The sequence below is a fragment of the Haliotis rufescens genome, unplaced genomic scaffold, assembly GCF_023055435.1.
Source record: "Haliotis rufescens isolate VD_foot unplaced genomic scaffold, xgHalRufe1.0.p SCAF_19, whole genome shotgun sequence".
In the NCBI taxonomy this organism is placed as follows: domain Eukaryota; kingdom Metazoa; phylum Mollusca; class Gastropoda; order Lepetellida; family Haliotidae; genus Haliotis; species Haliotis rufescens.
The window spans coordinates 18,348,928-18,366,127 of NW_025963879.1; the positions used below are offsets into that span (position 1 = coordinate 18,348,928).

Consider the following 17,200-nt stretch of genomic DNA (forward strand, 5'->3'; position numbering starts at 1 on the left):
ATGAAACAAACAAGAAATGGTTATTCGATGATGATGCATTGGAAACGTGTTTCGGCGACTGATTTCAGCCTAGTAACGTTTTGATAACGTTTGTAATATTTTGGTCAAATCCAATTTTCATTTTATACTTTCTTTTACCCGGCAGTATAGTAATTAAGAATGTATCTTCGATCTTCAATAACGAATATAGTTTTTTTATACTGTCATATTTTCACATGGTATTGCATCTGTAAGAATGAAATAAATCGCTCATCTTCTCGTTCAAAACAAAAACGATCCCTATATTTCAAATGTTCATTGTTTTGACCTTACAATTTATTTCTAGCTGACAGAGATTGACAGATGCATCGACATATCCCACTACAAGGTACATATATACTCATGTCGACATAACTGGTGAATATCTGGTCAGTATTCCCGAATAAATATACCGTAGAGCAGGCATTAAGAATAGGCGGGACCGTTTATAGTACAAGAACATTTACTGCATATCTCGAGGCATTTTGTGCGTAGCATGCAATGGATTTAGAAACATGATATAGTTGGGAAGTAAAATAAACACGTACTTGAAGCAGAATAAACCTTTTACTTCTTATCTTTGCGTTATCGCTGCGATTTATTCATTTCAGACATAACAGAACAGTTTCTAAATCAAACATATGTAAATACTGTTTCTAAGGGATGAGTAAACCACAAGGCATAAACTGTCATGGTGGTTATTTAGTTAACGGTAACGCGATGTCACAAGGTTGATGAAACGGTAAACTGTTTGTTTCTCCTCTCTATGGATGCACACAACTATAGAAGCTCAGTGTTCAATTTACCCACCTTCCCATTCGAGCGTTCATTCAGACTATGCTGCAGTATTCTTCTTATGGAAAAGAAAACGAATTATAACCATCTAGAGCTAACATCAAGAATGAAGGATGCCTGGTTTAGTCAATGTGTTCAAGGAGTATGGTTTGGCAATTAATATGGCGACAAGCTACGTGAGCATGGGAGCGTTAAGTCTCCTAAATCACGCCAAGTCACACCTCGCATGATGAAGTCGGATCCAATCGAGACGGGTGATAATAGATTCTCCAGATCAGAGTATCGGAAGAAAATCTGGAAATTACTTGGAATTTAGCGACTTTGTCTGACTTACGGAGAGAAGAGAATATTAAAACGGCTATCGCAATAATTGAATGTTGTCAAAATTTACATTTGAAACCCATTTGGTGTGCGATGATAAGGCGAAGGAGGCAGGCAGCACAGAGAGCGATGGGGCGATAGGCGGTTCACAATGCTCGCCGTAATTCGCATCTCGTCATAGCGTTATCGCGACCAACTAGGAAATCGCGGCCCAAACACTTTGACGAAATTCATCATTTATCTTGAGTTATCTGCGTTGTGCAGGGGATAGTCTGAGCATCCCCTGGTATTGATCATATTTCGCTCCCAATCAACCATTATTATCGCGCTCCACAGATTGCAGTCTCGCTGCTCTAATTACACCCAGTGTCGACAAAATGATAAAACCTCGCCCTATCGTCGCTTTTATCGCGGCTATCGTTGTCCCCATCGTTTCTAATGGATTAATTCAAACAAAACCTATCATTGTGGGAGCCCCTAGCTTGCTTATCGTCCCCCTTCATAAAGAAATGGAAAATACGAGATGATGCTATCGAAGCCGGCGAGGTAGAGGAACGTGTACCACGGTGATAAGACATGGAGGGCTTGCCTTGGACATACATGATATCGCCCTTATCGCTCAGTGCTGTCCGCCAACGTAGGACAAATGCACAGATTTTCACCAAAATATAACTTACAAAAATAAAATTGATATTTTCTATGTTTAACTTATCTCGAAATGCCACTGTAAAATTTAAACTTAAAATGCCCAGCCCATATGGAGAAAAGTGTTTTTTAGGCAGAATGTAAATATATTACTCAATGATCTGGTATACACCCCTCCCTGGCAAACGAAGGAATTTAAACTGAGATGTGGGTGATAAGCGCCTTGAGAACACGATGCTATCTGACTTCCCTGATAAAAACCCGAGTGACTATATTTGCCGACTCTGTTCAGCAGGGAAACGCCTGTCTTTGCCGATACAGCTCTGATAACGAGAAACGCTGGAATTTCACAGTCGTAATCGCAGATAGAGAAATTTCCGAATTACAAATTAAATCTATAAATATACATTTCGTAATCTCCCCGTAACACCTGTTGGTAGAGTTACCGATTGTCTGTTTGAAACATTTGCTGTCGACAATCACATCTGAAGATGTTAGCAGTGTCTATCCAAACTATTGCGCAACCCGCAGCACCCCCACCCCCCAACCTCCTCCTCCCACCCCCCTATGCATGTGGGTCTGCATGTTATACCTATATGCCCGAGGCGAGACTACGTGTTGGGCACTGCGGACTGGAGGCTACCTAACACGGATCTTGGTCGCAGCTGGGCGAACGGGGAACAAGTCCACATTTATCTCAACAGACAATCTCCCTGTCATTTTGATAAATGACAGAATTGGCCTTGACGTCACTTTTAACTTTAATGTAATCCTGTTCACGTTATTCTATACATGCACTATACACCAATCTCCCGATCGACCCATCTTCCCTTGAGAGGTATCCAAATATGGGCCTGATTTGCCTTGATTACAGACCGATTAGTGTTTTTATGACAAGGTTCAAATTTTCTTGAAACATTTCACGGCAGGCTGGCTGCTGGCTGTGTGCCTGTTGACTGTATCATCTGTGGCCGTGGGTATATAATGTGATATTATACATCTATCTTACGATAGCCCTAGTACCATATGTGCCTATACTGTAATCCATACAGACATATAATAATATGTTAATATAGTATGACGGCGGTCTGGAAATAATCGAGTCTGGTCCAGACAAGCCAGTGATTAATATCATGAGTATCTATCCACGCAATTGGGATACGATGACATGCATCAACCAAGTCAGCAAGCCTGACCATCCGATCCCGTTAGGCGCCTCTTACGACAAGCAATGTCGCCATTTATGGCAAGCATGGGTTGCTGAAGACCACTTTTAACCCTAATCTACACGGGTGACCTGGTAAAGTGAACTGCCTATTGGAGTATCGTGCAGAATAAAGGTTGAGGGTAAAAGGGGAACATGTTTTCCCCAATAATAAATGACATATCTTGAATATTCCCCGAAGTGTAGTATATGCATGCTATACCTTTACTAACGTATACATTCTATTGTCAATATTGTAGCATAATGCATGTCATATTGTAGTTATTCCCACTATATTGTCAACAGAGTAGCACAATGCATGGCATACCTTGCAGTGTTGTCTGGTCAACAGCAAATACAACTATCGATTCTAACGCGAATCGTGTGTGTACTTTAATCAAGCTTGATGACTTTGAAGCTTGCACCAAACTGACTTGTAATTGGCATGGTATAACAAACAGAGCAAACACAACAACAATAGTCTGTTTTGACTGCCCACCTTACATTACCTGCATAACTGACGCAGAAATAACCAGAGATTCTACACACTCGAGCAAACAATATCGCAACATAGTTTGAAAATCATTCATCCGTTTCCTGGGCACAGGAGCCTTTGTAGTAATGAGACAGCTTGTTTGTTTGTTTGTTTGTTTGTTTGTTGTCTAACGCCGCACTCAGCAATATTACGGCGGTCTGGAAATAATCGAGTCTGGACCATACAATCCAGTGATTGACATTATGAGCATCGATCCATGCAATTGAGGTTAGTCGCCTCTTACGAAAAGTATAGTCGATGTTATGGCAATCGGGGGTTGATAAAGACCTATTCTAAATTGGATGTTCACGGGTTGTAATGAGACGGTAGTGTCAGCGTGTCCATGCATAATGTATGGGTGTGAAAGGAAGTATTCCAACAAAACCACGTGAAAACTCGAAGTAAATGTAGTTTGAGTATTGTGTAGTAAGCATCTATCAATATGAAGTCGTCAATAAATATATAGTTTACCCCATCCCAACCTTACACTAACACCTACATCTACACCTACACCTACACCTACACCTACACCTATTCCTACTCCTACACACCCACGGCCGAAACCAACCCCGACCCTCTACACCCCCTACTACAATGTATATGTTGATTCTGTTAAAATAAACAGTGATATGTGGCTTGACTCGTGCTATACAACACCGAGTTTGGTCCCCTGGGGGGACACGGAATACAATAAATATACAATATGACTAGGCTGAGCCACGTGTTGGCAATGATACATTGTGGCACCATCCTGGCAGGGGATGCAGATCGGACGCTGATGTACCACGTCACCAGGTGTATCACCTGTCTTACTCTGTGACGGCCGATTACAGGTGTAATACAGAGTATGTCAATGGGAATTGTCGCTCCCTTGATCAGGATACATCTGATATTTATCGCAAGGCTATCTTTCATCTACAGGACACCCCCTTAACTTTGACGTGGTTTGCACGTGCGGGAGTTATCAGACTATATTTACCTCAAGACTGGGCGCATGCGCCTCTGACCAGGGGTCTGTTTATTGATTGTCCTAATCGAGCACCAAATTTGATTGTTCTCGACGTATAAACAGAAACGGGGAAGTATTTCAGAGGGGGAAATAATTATAAATTTTTTTTTTTGCTATTTTTTTCATTATGTCTTTTTTGTTTCCACCTGAATACAAAATCCGGACAATATACTCGAAATACACATTTCAATATTATCAAGGTGTTATTTGGTGAGTAACTGCATCGACGACACAGCATATATTGAACAATAATACTCAAAAAAATTACTTTTTCCATTTAATATCAGTATTTATAATTATTCACAACAATTCAGCTATACTACTACACGAATTATTCTAAAAATAGGCATTAATGTACGCGAAATATTTTATATACCAACACAGCCTTTCAACAACCCTTCATATAGACTCAATCAGAAGGTGTCGATATTGAAACAAAGTATCTTTGATACTCTTATCATTACACATGAAGTGCCCCCTAAATGTATAGATATATGTTGTTTCCTAGTTGAATGCTGTTTCATCACCGATAAGATACGAGCAAGGAAAATTAGAGTTTTACTACACTATGTGATGTGATACACATATTCATAGCCACGCCTGGGGGATAGGTAGCAAAAGTACCTGGTGATGCGTGTTGTTCTATTTGGGTTTCACAAAACGGATCTTGTCTGAACGGAGAGATACAGCGTGTTACTGCGGCGTTACGACGTGTGGAACGCCACAACGGTGTAGCAACATGTTGGAAAACAATTATACATATTACCAGTAAATATGCTTTTATCAGTTTCCTCCTGATAAGTTTCTATGTGATAACTTGGTAATATGAGAGTGAATAGAAAGCCCAATCTACAGGCATACAAATATATTAACAGGTAAATCACTTATCTTCAATAGAACACGCGCGATTCAATCTATCTACAACAGCTGTCTCGCAACAACTAAAGGAAAAAAAACGAACTTGATTAAACAAAATGGAATGTTCCATATCTATTGTAATATTGTTGCCAAATATGAACCAAATCGAACTTCATACATGTATGTTAAACATGTTCAAATAAACCATAAAAAGCTTCTCTAAAGACCCAAATTATTGTTGCCAAATATGAACCAAATCAAACCTCATGTCTCAACATGTTCAATTAAACCATATGAAACAGACCTATATCTTTATTGTTGTCAACGGTGAATCTATTCGAACATGTATGTTCAACATGCTCAATTAAACCATTTGAAACAGACCCATATCTTTATTGCTGTCAACTGTGAATCTATTCGAACCTCATGCATTTATGTTCAACATGTTCAATTAAATCAATTAAACATTTGCAACCTTCGCAAAAGGCCCGTATCATTACTGTTGCCAAATATCAACTAAATCGAACCTCATGCGCGTGTGTTCACCATTGTTGGTCCAGTACCCAAAGAACAACAACCATCCCGCCTACTCTTCTATATAAATGACTCACCCCCCACGCAATCGGTCAGTCAAGGAGATATATAGCATAAAAACTTTACATTGATAAAGGTAAGGTTCTACCCCAATATCTACTGTCAAGTAAAGTTCACTTGTACGTAAGTGATTGTGCTATGATATATACGCCTGGGTGGCATATCGGGGTTATGACTACCGGTACATACGTCACTCTAACATATGCGAATGGAAATAAATAACGGAACGGTTATAAAAGGATTATGCACCTCAATTAAATGTGAATGTTTAATTAGCACATCATACACTCTAAACAAACTCAGTGGGCTATTCATATGCTGTATTTTCACTGAACTCACCATTCAAAATTATTCCTCAATATTTCTATGCGTTCGCTTTTCTCATTAGAATCAATTTCTAAAAAGACTACGCGGGTTTCAATGGCCCCATCTACAAACGCACGTACAAAGTTATGGAACAGACTGTTGCACTATCAAGCATATCAATACAGTCAAAGAATGCCACAGGCACATTAAATTTCAGATGTAAAGATCAGAGATCGATTCAACTTTCATATTCGGGGTGTCAAATTCGCCCCTCTCTGCGTTGCTTATCTGCATTTGATTCAGCCGATATCGCCAATGCCTTGGGGTCGGATAACCTTTCAAGTATGTAGATGTGCCCCTAGGTACACCTAAAATAATGCACGATCGGAGAACTGGTTATCGCCGAATAGTGATTGTAAAAGAGTATTTCTTACCAACGCAAGCTATTTCCAAGCGATATAAACTAACCCAACTTGATACAGGTAAAGTGATATTCCAGGAGGTCGTTCAAGCTATATCAGTATCTGGAATCGTGCGCAATAGGGTGATTTGTAATTGTTACAAAAACCAAACTTTATAGCCAAGTGGACTCGAGGCTTTACTGAATATCATTGACGATGGTAGTCGGATGACAACGATCAGAGCGGAAATACCAATGCCACATGAAAGGGTGATACTACAAAACCAGAGTGAACAATCCCGAGTGATTTGAAATAATGCACATCAGTGGTAGACGTCACCCGTTATGGAGATGATCATCAAATTGAGAACCAACGATGTTGAGCTTGCCAACATTCAAGCCCACTGGAGTTGAGACATTTCCAAAACGTCAAGCGTAGTGAGAAAGCTTTTACGCCGCTTTTTACAAATATATACTAGTATTCCAGCACAATTGAGGCGGGGGACACAAGATTACTGGACGCAGTGAATGTGTTTTAATAACGATTTTGAACTTGCCGATTACTTAAATTTGTTTGCCCAAATTTGCTTTCATTTATCACCTTGGCCTCCGACGTTGAACTATTTTCAAAGACATGCACAGCACATATTATGTTAGGTTGAGAGAGGAGTAACAGTATAAGAATGCATGTGCTTTAAACTTTTTCATAGGAAACTGAACCGGCTATCACGCCAGCGATCGTTATGCCAAAACCTATACAAAGTATATACCACCACCCTCACCCCCACCCCCTTCCTTCTCTCGTAAGAGGCGACAAAACGATCGCGAATCGATGGTCAGCATCGGTGACTTGGTTTGATTGCTTGTCGTACCCCGAAGAATCATTGATAATATCAATCACTGTATATATATATATATATATATATATATATATATATATATATATATATAATAAAATAATAAAGTCCACGTTAGTCCATTATCCTGTTTATATCAGTTTCATACATAGTACTATTTCGCTGTCTCATGACAGCTCTTCAGTGTAACTGACAATGACATATAATGACGTCATACTTATGATGACGTCATAAATTACAACTGTGACGTCATAATGTATTTACAATTGTTAAATTACTTGGTGTCGTCGCTGGAGTGTGTAAATACATTATGACGTCACAGTTGTAATTTATGACGTCATCATAAGTATGACGTCATTATATGTCATTGTCAGTTACACTGAAGAGCTGTCATGAGACAGCGAAAGTACTATGTATGAAACGGATATAAAGAAGATAATGGACTAACTATTATTTTATTATATATAACATGTACACCGAGTGGACATTTACCTCATTTTTGTATATATATATATATATATATATATATTATCAACGTTGTATGTATTGTGTCATTGTCCTGTGATAACGATAAGTCGAAACTACCATAAGAAACAGGGAAATAAAACATAAGTCGATTAAATTCGTTTTATTTAATCAATATCTTTCATCACTTGCCGTACTGAAGTAAGTTAAGTTTGTTTAGACATTTTATTTGTCTCTTTATGAATAATTTTATCAATTGGCTCGTTAAGTTAAATGTATTTGGGCGTCGGTAAATCGTCGTCTTCAACGACTAACCTATGTACTAAACTTGTTTGAAAGAGTTGTGATGCAGACACACAACATGGCGACCGACGCTGATCTTATCGATTTCCGAACTGATTCACAATTAGCGACAGTTTGGCTTCACAACTAACTGATCGCCATTTTCTTTGTTTGAAATAGAGTATTTTGTTCTTCCTAATGATAGAGATAGATAGCATCTTCAGCGTTCACGCACAGTTTCACTAGTCATGCATATATATGTAATACTGTCGTTTTCTTCACGAATGATAGTGGAATACTTTCTTCCTGCCTTTCACATATCCGATGCAACTGTCACGTGATCTACAGATCAATAAAAAATTTAAAATCTACATATGAATGTAATATTAGGCTGAGCTTTTATTAAAAAGTCCCAAAGCAGTGCTAAGCCCAGTGTTCACTGTACCGTTTTATTCCTATTGAAATCCGGTGATCGGACTTGTCTTAACCATAATTAAGAACATTTCCGGGGAGTGATCCGAATCTGTCAAAAAGCGGAAATTTTATCCCAAGATGCCGTGTCTTGCGGCTTTTTGTCGTAAACCAAGTATCATGAAATGTTTCTTGACAAATTGTCGAGTATACTGGTGATGTGTGACACCTCGATTAGTATATGTTAGAAAGGAGCACCCTCTTCATTTTTAGAAACTGAAGAAATCTAGGCTTGCCAAAGTATTGTAGAATTGCATAGGAGATACTTAGCATATGTTTTTCAGTATGACAAGGCTAAAGTTACTGCCTATGATATATACCGTTACTAACCACGCCAGCTGATGCACTACTGCTATGCATCCTACGTACACCTGTTACTTACCGGACATTACTACCTACAAAATTGGTTTTCATTAATAATTCCATACCTGGATGCGTTCTTTAAAAATGAAAATGAGTTTGAAACTATATTACATTAAATAGGTGGTAACTGTGTGGGGGAATGAAACAACATGCATAAGAGAAAACCAGATTTTCGAGATACAACATGATTGATCATTTAAGATAGCTGGGGGAGGATTAGGTGCATTTTACACGCCAAAGAGGTAAACGTCTAGGATCTGCAAGACTTTTGGCTTTTCTCCCACAATAAGCTGTCCTAACGTTTTCTTTTTTGTTTAACGCCGCACCCAGCAATATTCCAGCTGTATGACGGCGGTCTGTAAATAACCGAGTCTGGACCAGAAAATCCAGTGATTGACATCATGAGCATCGACCTTCGCATTTGGGATACGATGACATGCATCAACCAAATCAGCGACCATGACCAGCCGATCCGGGCGGTTGGTCGTCTCTTACGACAAGCACGGGTTGCGGAAAACCGATTCTAACGGGACTTGTCCTTACTGTTATACTTTATGTTTAAAAAGGCGTTCAAGGGAAGTCACTCTACAAAAGACTTAAACGCTGTGCGGCAAGACGCCACGATCCCATCATCACAATGATGTAATATTCAGACCTTTCAAGATTGTTTTATCTGACGAGTGATGTGTGTAGTCTAAAGATTTTATCGTTATCTCTTACGTGTGATGAAATATGTATGAAAATTCAGACTTGATATGAATGTACACCTAACAATAGATGTCATATTTGGCCTAAGTTGATACTGTTTATAGTTACTAATTTTACCAGTATCATCGACTAGGACAACTCTCGTTGTTCCACTGTTAACTGATACCGCCACAATGTCAGATCGAGGGTAAGGTAGCTCAACAATATGTAACACAAGATTGTGGATCGTATTGTTATCCTGTCCCTTGCGACTCTTTCAGCCGACCCTTAACACACAATGTAACTCTTTCTTCCAACTCTTGCAACACATTGTAACTCTTTCTTCCTAACTTTGCAACGCAATGTAACTCTTTCTGCCTATCCTTAAAACACAATGTCACTCTTTATTCCTACCTTTGCAACGCAATGTAACTCTTTCTGCCTATCCTTAAAACACAATGTAACTCTTTCTTCCTACCTTTGCAAACACAATGTAACTCTTTCTTCCTACCTTTGCAACGCAATATAACTTTTTCTTCCTACTCTTGCAACACATTGTACCTCTTTCTGCCTACCCTTAAAACACAATGTAACTCTTTCAGCCTATCCTTAAAACACAATGTAACTCTTTATTCCTACCTTTGCAACACAATGTAACTCTTTCTTCCTACCTTTGCAACACAATGTAACTCTTCCTTCCTACTCTTGCAACACATTGTAACCTTTTCTGCCTATCCTTAAAACACAACGTAACCCGTTCTCCCTTCCTTAACACAATATAACTCTATCTGCCTACCCTTAAAACGTAATGGAATTCTTAACTTTTAACTGTTTCTGTTTACTTTTGCAACACAATATAACTCTCTCTCTCTCTCTCTCTCTCTCTCTCTCTCTCTCTCTCTCTCTCGCTCTCTCTCCTTGCAACACATTGTAACTCTTTCTTCCTCCCCTTGCAACCCATTGTAACTCTTTCGCCCCTAGGCGATACTGGGGACCAACTGGTCTGTCAGAGCAATAGACGTAGTCGCATAGCATCTTCAAAATAGTAACAATCATTTCAGTTTCCGTCCGAGTGTTAGAATGTAACTGAAATACTGAAACATGCACGTGCTTCGCAAACCTAAGCATCCCCATCCTTATATGAAAATGCATATTTGAATAGATGTTCCTCGTAGGTGATTAAATACTGCCAAAGTATAGAGATAATGAGGTATAAATTTGTCCGTTGTCTTATCAGCGAAATCTACATGTAGAATTCAATGCCTGTGCCCTACCACTACCAACATCCATCACGAGTCGTGTCTTCAAATTGCTATCGTGGGATCTACATACCATAGATCTTATCACACCCTTATAGCTCCACTGGTATGCACAAGTATTTATCATTAGCATCACTTGTAACTATCTAATATATAATTAACATTAATTATTTTTTTAAACAAACACTCTTAGGGCTATTTATTATGCTAGCGGGGTGTTCCACGCAGCAGGACGTGTCTCAGAGTTAACAAAGATAAATCACCTAAGATGCAATTAATGCAAAGAGGGGTTACATAGGGTCCCTAAAATAGTTTCCATATAACTACTTGACGCCTAAGTAGTAATTCTACATGAACTATATCAAAAACGATATTTTGTTTTCTTTTGACGAACAGCTATATCGATTGAAGTGTACACGAATTGGAAGATATACAAGTCTCATTCGTACAGTATGAACTGGAAACCCCTTGCAAAATGCACCTATGCATCCTTCAACACAGAAACATATGTCATTATGACAGACTCGGCACCACATTCGTGACCACTCGTGTCATTCCGGCACAAGTCGAATGGCGACTCGTGTCTCCCTCGTGGCCATTCTGTCAACTTGGATGCCTCTTGGCGCTATCGGGCGTAGAGAAATGTATAGTCAACTAGATGTAACACATCCGCCTTCGACTTGTAAGTTTAAATGGATACTTAATAAATTTAATACGACTGTCATTCACATCTACTTGTTATTCACTTTGGGAAAACATTGGCGACTGTCACTTTGGTATATTTTGAGATACCAACTACACATATAAACAAAAACTATTAAGGCGGGACTCTTAGACTAATTGTCAAGCGCCATTCTGATCGATATTGGTATTTGCCTCGACATCCATGTTGTATCATCGATACCAGAGCAGATACAGCAAACCAATCTTCGACACTTGTGTTCCTATCGAAACCCGACTCTCTTGTCGACGCTAGCGTCATCTGCATATACCTCGACACCTCGATATTTCATCTACCTGCGAATTACGTGGAAACGCTGCGCCACCTCGTGATGTCCTTCCGACAGCAGTGTATAGCACGTTAGCGCGCTCATCAAAAAAGCAAATCGCATATCCGCGCATCTGTTCCAAACCAGAGATCCTGTTACTTGATGTGACACAATAACACATCCTTGACGTATTTTGGACACCAGTACGTCCGCCCTGCATCATCATATCACCGTCAACGATGACGTCAATATGACACCTGTGCATCCAAGCATCAACGCGTTGGCGTGTGCGTTAGAAACGCTTGTGGCCGTGATTATGATTAGTCGCATATTCCTATATGCAGGGGGGGGGGGGGGGGGGAAGAGACATGTACGGTTCTCAGTCGACATCACTTTTATCATGTATCATTGTCGTAAGAGGCGACCAATAGGACCCGGTGGTCAGGCTCGCTGATTTGGTTGATGCACGTCATCGTATCCCAATCGCGTAGATCGATGCTCCTGATGTCTATCACCGGATTGTCTGGTCCAGACTCGATTATTTACAGACCGCCGTCATATAGCTGGAATATTGCTGAGTGTGGCGTTAAACAACAAACAAACATATGGTCAGATAAGACATTTTCTCGCCGCGAATAGTTACAAGACTGCTGATGTGTCGTTGAGCAATAGTTAATAACTCACTCAATCGGTATGAAGTGACAGCATCGACTAGATGGTTTGCGACATATGTTTACACGTTTACCTTATGCAAGGTGATATACACAATAAGCACCGTATGCCAGGTCAGCAGTGACAGTGGTGTTGGTGCCCAGGGGCACACAGCTTAACCCTAGCAAGGCTAAGGGTGACGCCTCTTTTTCGTCTCTGGACCAAAGCGTATATAGCCATGGTCAGTTAATTGAGTCATAAATACAAACAACAGTAATTAATGAGAAGAGACAATACAAATAAATATACAATACAATCGTAATGAGGATTAACAGTGGGCATTAGCATATAATAAGTAATGGCAATTGTGTTGTTTTATACTTGTCATGTCATGGCTACATGGTAATGAGGCTTTTAGATTTAAATGTTCAGACAAACGTTGTCCTGAATACCATCGACACCCCCTCAATAGCCAAGTACCAATATACAATTATTGCCAGATGTTTCAAATATAATCATGGTGAAAAACTGTAAATGATAAACTATAAGAATCGACATCAGTGCATCCCACGGATGTCTGTCTAGGATTGTAAGGGTATTTATATCCACACAGTTATACTGCATCCCATTGACACCGACTACATGGATTCCTCATTGAATATCTACCATTATATAAGTACTTATATCTACACTGTTATACTGCATCCCATTGACACCGACTATTTCATTCCTCATCGAATATCTTCCATTGTATAAGTACTTATATCAACACAGTTATACTGCATCCCATGAACACTGACTACATGGATTCCTCATTGAATATCTACCATTGCATAAGTACTAATATCCATATAGTTATACTGCATCATATGAACAAAGACAAAGGATTCCTCATCGAATATCTACCATTATATAAGTACTTATATCCGCACAGTTATACTGCATCCCATGAACACTGACTACATTATTCCTCATTGAATATCTACCATTGCATAAGTACTAATATCCATACAGTTATACTGCATCATATGAACAAAGACAAAGGATTCCTCATCGAATATCTACCACTATATAAGTACTTATATCCGCACAGTTATACTGCATCCCATGAACACCGACTATTTGATTCCTCATCGAATATCTACCATTGTATAAGTACTTAAGTACCCCATGGACATCGACTACAGGATTCCTCAGCGAATGTATGCCATTGTATATAAAGTACTCATATCCACAGGGTTATATTGAGTTGCCTGCTACATATGTATGTAAAAAAATCAAAATGCAGGCACATTTATCATGTGAATGTGTCCTTGCTAATACTTTCTTATTCCCATTTTTCAATTCAATTCATTTTTAAATGTTTGTGGAAAAACAAACCTGTGTAGTTATTACAGAAACCCCACTGAACAACTTAAGACGTCGATATCAATATATGTATAAAACATTTACAAATTAATTGGTCAAAAAGTAGAACAATTTTCAATTGCAATGCCAGAACATTATCTTATCTGTTTATGAAACATAAAACATATCCAGTCTGCCACTCATTGTCTACAGCAATGTGATATGTCACTCTTTTTAGGAAGTTATATTTACTCGACAACACATTCAACTTCGAGAATACTTTGGGGCGTCTCTCACTGAAACACAACGAACTACCCGACATATTAAACGGAAGTAAAAAATATCAACTAAACGACCAATCACGACCGAATATATTTTGTGATGTAGGCACAAGTGATTTTAGAAATGACTACATATATGAAACTGTACAAGGCTATTAGTGTATGTAGTTTAGCTTAAAATCGCATTACTATGAAATCACATTTGTTTTGAGTGTTTGTCGAAACCAGGTGTATGGTCAAAAAATGCTATTCTTTTCCGGGTACGTGTTTTTCGATGTGTCGTTAGTTAGAGTATCAGGTTAAATTGATTTACAACACTCACACAACGCTCGATGTCTTGTCTGCTTCACACCGAGTGCTAGCTGGAGCTAGCTGGAGATACATGCGTGTTTTGAGGGGCCATACACAGACGAGGGTTACTGCCGGTCACTTTTACTAAGTGGTGTATGGGAATATCAATGTCGGCCTGGGTTAGGGTTGTTTGTTTTGTGATAAAGCGTGTGACTGCGAATTCTGTCATCAAACCCCTTGGTCATAGATACAGGGAAATCACGAAGGATTCCTCAATCACGGGCTGATAGGCCAACATGTGAGACGATGTGTATAAGTGAGCCCCCACGATGGTGGGAGATAAGGGACAATCGTCCCATGTCACCACTGGGTTGTGTGATACAAAGGACTCGTCCCCGTCTATGTGTTATACGTCCATAGCTATGTTTAACGACAGCTAAGTAGCTATCAAGCGACGATGTAGGATGGGTGGGGGATATTTCGTACTTTCCGTGTGGCTATTCACAGAAAACGTTTTGAATAAAATCAGTCGTGGTTCGTCTAAACTGTATATAGTCTAGATGAACTGTGTGATGCATATAAAGTGGCATAAGTTAACCCGTCGTAATTGAGGTATTAATTTGTTTACGAATATCATGCTCCGTTTAGCATTATCGCTTCAACGATACACAAAGACCAGCCATTAAAAGATAAAGCATGATAGTTCTAACATCTAAAAAGGGATTGGTGGGATTATGTGGTAGTCATTGCGTAATCGCTCGATCGCTTGGATATTGTGCAAAAATGTCGACAGCTTGAGTTAAATGAACAAGCCTGTAAGCTGTGTGATATTTACGACTCATGCGAGTCGTGATCTTACATTCAGAATGTCACAAGCTTGACACCCTTTTCGGCGTGGGAGAGGAAGCGGCAGACGTCAAAAGTAAATCTGCAAGCATGATGAAGCTTTGACCGTGTGTGACTTAATTTGTTGTTGATATTTTACCAGTTAATTTGTAACCTTACTCTTAATTTGTAAATGTTTTCAACCACTTGCTAGTACAACTGAACCATATTGAAAATGTGACATCAAAACCATACATATATTTGGTACACCCACACGAAGATAAATCCTGGATGTTGTGTACATACGTCAAACAATAGTAAATGACTGAATGACAACAAATCCAACCAATTTGGTTTCCGATAGTTTCGTTATCTTACAACGATGAAGGCACGAGGGAAACCAAACAAATGTAAACATAACCAATAAAAAATAAACTGTTCAATTTCAGGAACAAGAGACATCATTCATTGCCTGACAACGAAACACATTTTGGCAAGGCACAAACGTTGAATATTAATTTCAGCAACCGTCAAAATCGTTTGAAAAAAATATATAGTTGTATCAACTTGTTTGAATCACAAATGTTTGAATAACCCTATGTATATATGTCAATAGGGCTACACGTTCTCAGTGGTGTGATAGCTTTACCGTTACAGATGTGTCGTCTGCTAGCTCAATTCAGGCAAGTCCACAACACAGCAATACAACAACCGTCACAGCAGTCCACTGCTTTACTGTAGTTGTTTGAAATCCGGTAAACACACATCACGCTAATCCAAATGACTGATAAACCAAATACTTACATTTCAAAGGCTTTGGATTTGATTGTTTTCGCCGGGACATCGTACACAATGTAACCGTTCCCGAGTTGTATATGAAAGTTCCATGCACGGCAGGTCAATGCGCTGTGACCCCGTATTTGCGGTCTATTCGACTGCGCCGTGACCTCTCAGAGGTCAGTGTTGATGCGAAGTTCCGTCGAGTTTCAAGCAATGTAAAACACTAGCTGAAATCACTCGCATTGTTCGCTACAGCGAAGTGGACTCCAAATCGAGGCGGATTTATCCGAGATATAATCTGTATGCTGGGTCGACTCGGTAGCGGGATGACTCAAATTATGTATGCGGGCCTTATCAGGCTTATCTACTGATGTTATCTTATCGTGTGCCGATCGCGCCATTCATCTTGTGTTATCAACGGCCGTGTCATAGAAATGGCGGACTGCACTGCCGGAGTTACCCTGTTTTCGCAAAACAAAAGGTCGGCCAAGGGAGTTACACCGTATCTGATCCTACGATGAGGGCCGACAATCGCCTATGTTATTTGTGCAGCTGTGATGAGAGATAGGCAAGTTCGCGACAAGAGACGTGCTTCTATCTTCAATCAAAAATATGAGCCCGCCATTCGCCGAACGGAGATAAGACTTTTTTAATAAAAAGCAGACAGATGGAAACTGATATGGTCCAACAAAAATACAATCAGCATGAACTGACAGTGTAGAGGCCTTAGCGATTAAAAGCCTGATAACCTAGATCCAACAGTTTTGCCGATCGATAAGGGTAGCATAAAATAAAATATTTCAGTCTCATTCATGTAAAGCATTGCCCGTATGCATCTTCGAAACAGGTGTGTGTCTTATTCGGTGTTATGTTCCGTGGGTAAAGATGTTATCGTAAGTCGTTTATGATTGAAGTAGACTCCGCTGTATGTCTTGGGCATTAAGCAAGGATGTGCCAGACCCATTTC

The 17,200-nt window shown here is 39.5% G+C and overlaps 1 protein-coding gene across 1 annotated transcript in view; it reads right to left on the reverse strand.

The window, feature by feature from the left end:
* Nucleotides 1-16,744, reverse strand: part of LOC124137536 (zinc finger protein ush-like) — a 53,278-nt gene extending 36,534 nt beyond the window's left edge. The window contains exon 1 of the mRNA XM_046503876.2: nt 16,258-16,744. Coding sequence (XP_046359832.1) covers nt 16,258-16,297 — 40 coding nt within the window. The 5' untranslated portion in view covers nt 16,298-16,744. The remainder of the gene's footprint in view (nt 1-16,257) is intronic.
* Between the last annotated feature and the right edge of the window lie 456 nt (nt 16,745-17,200).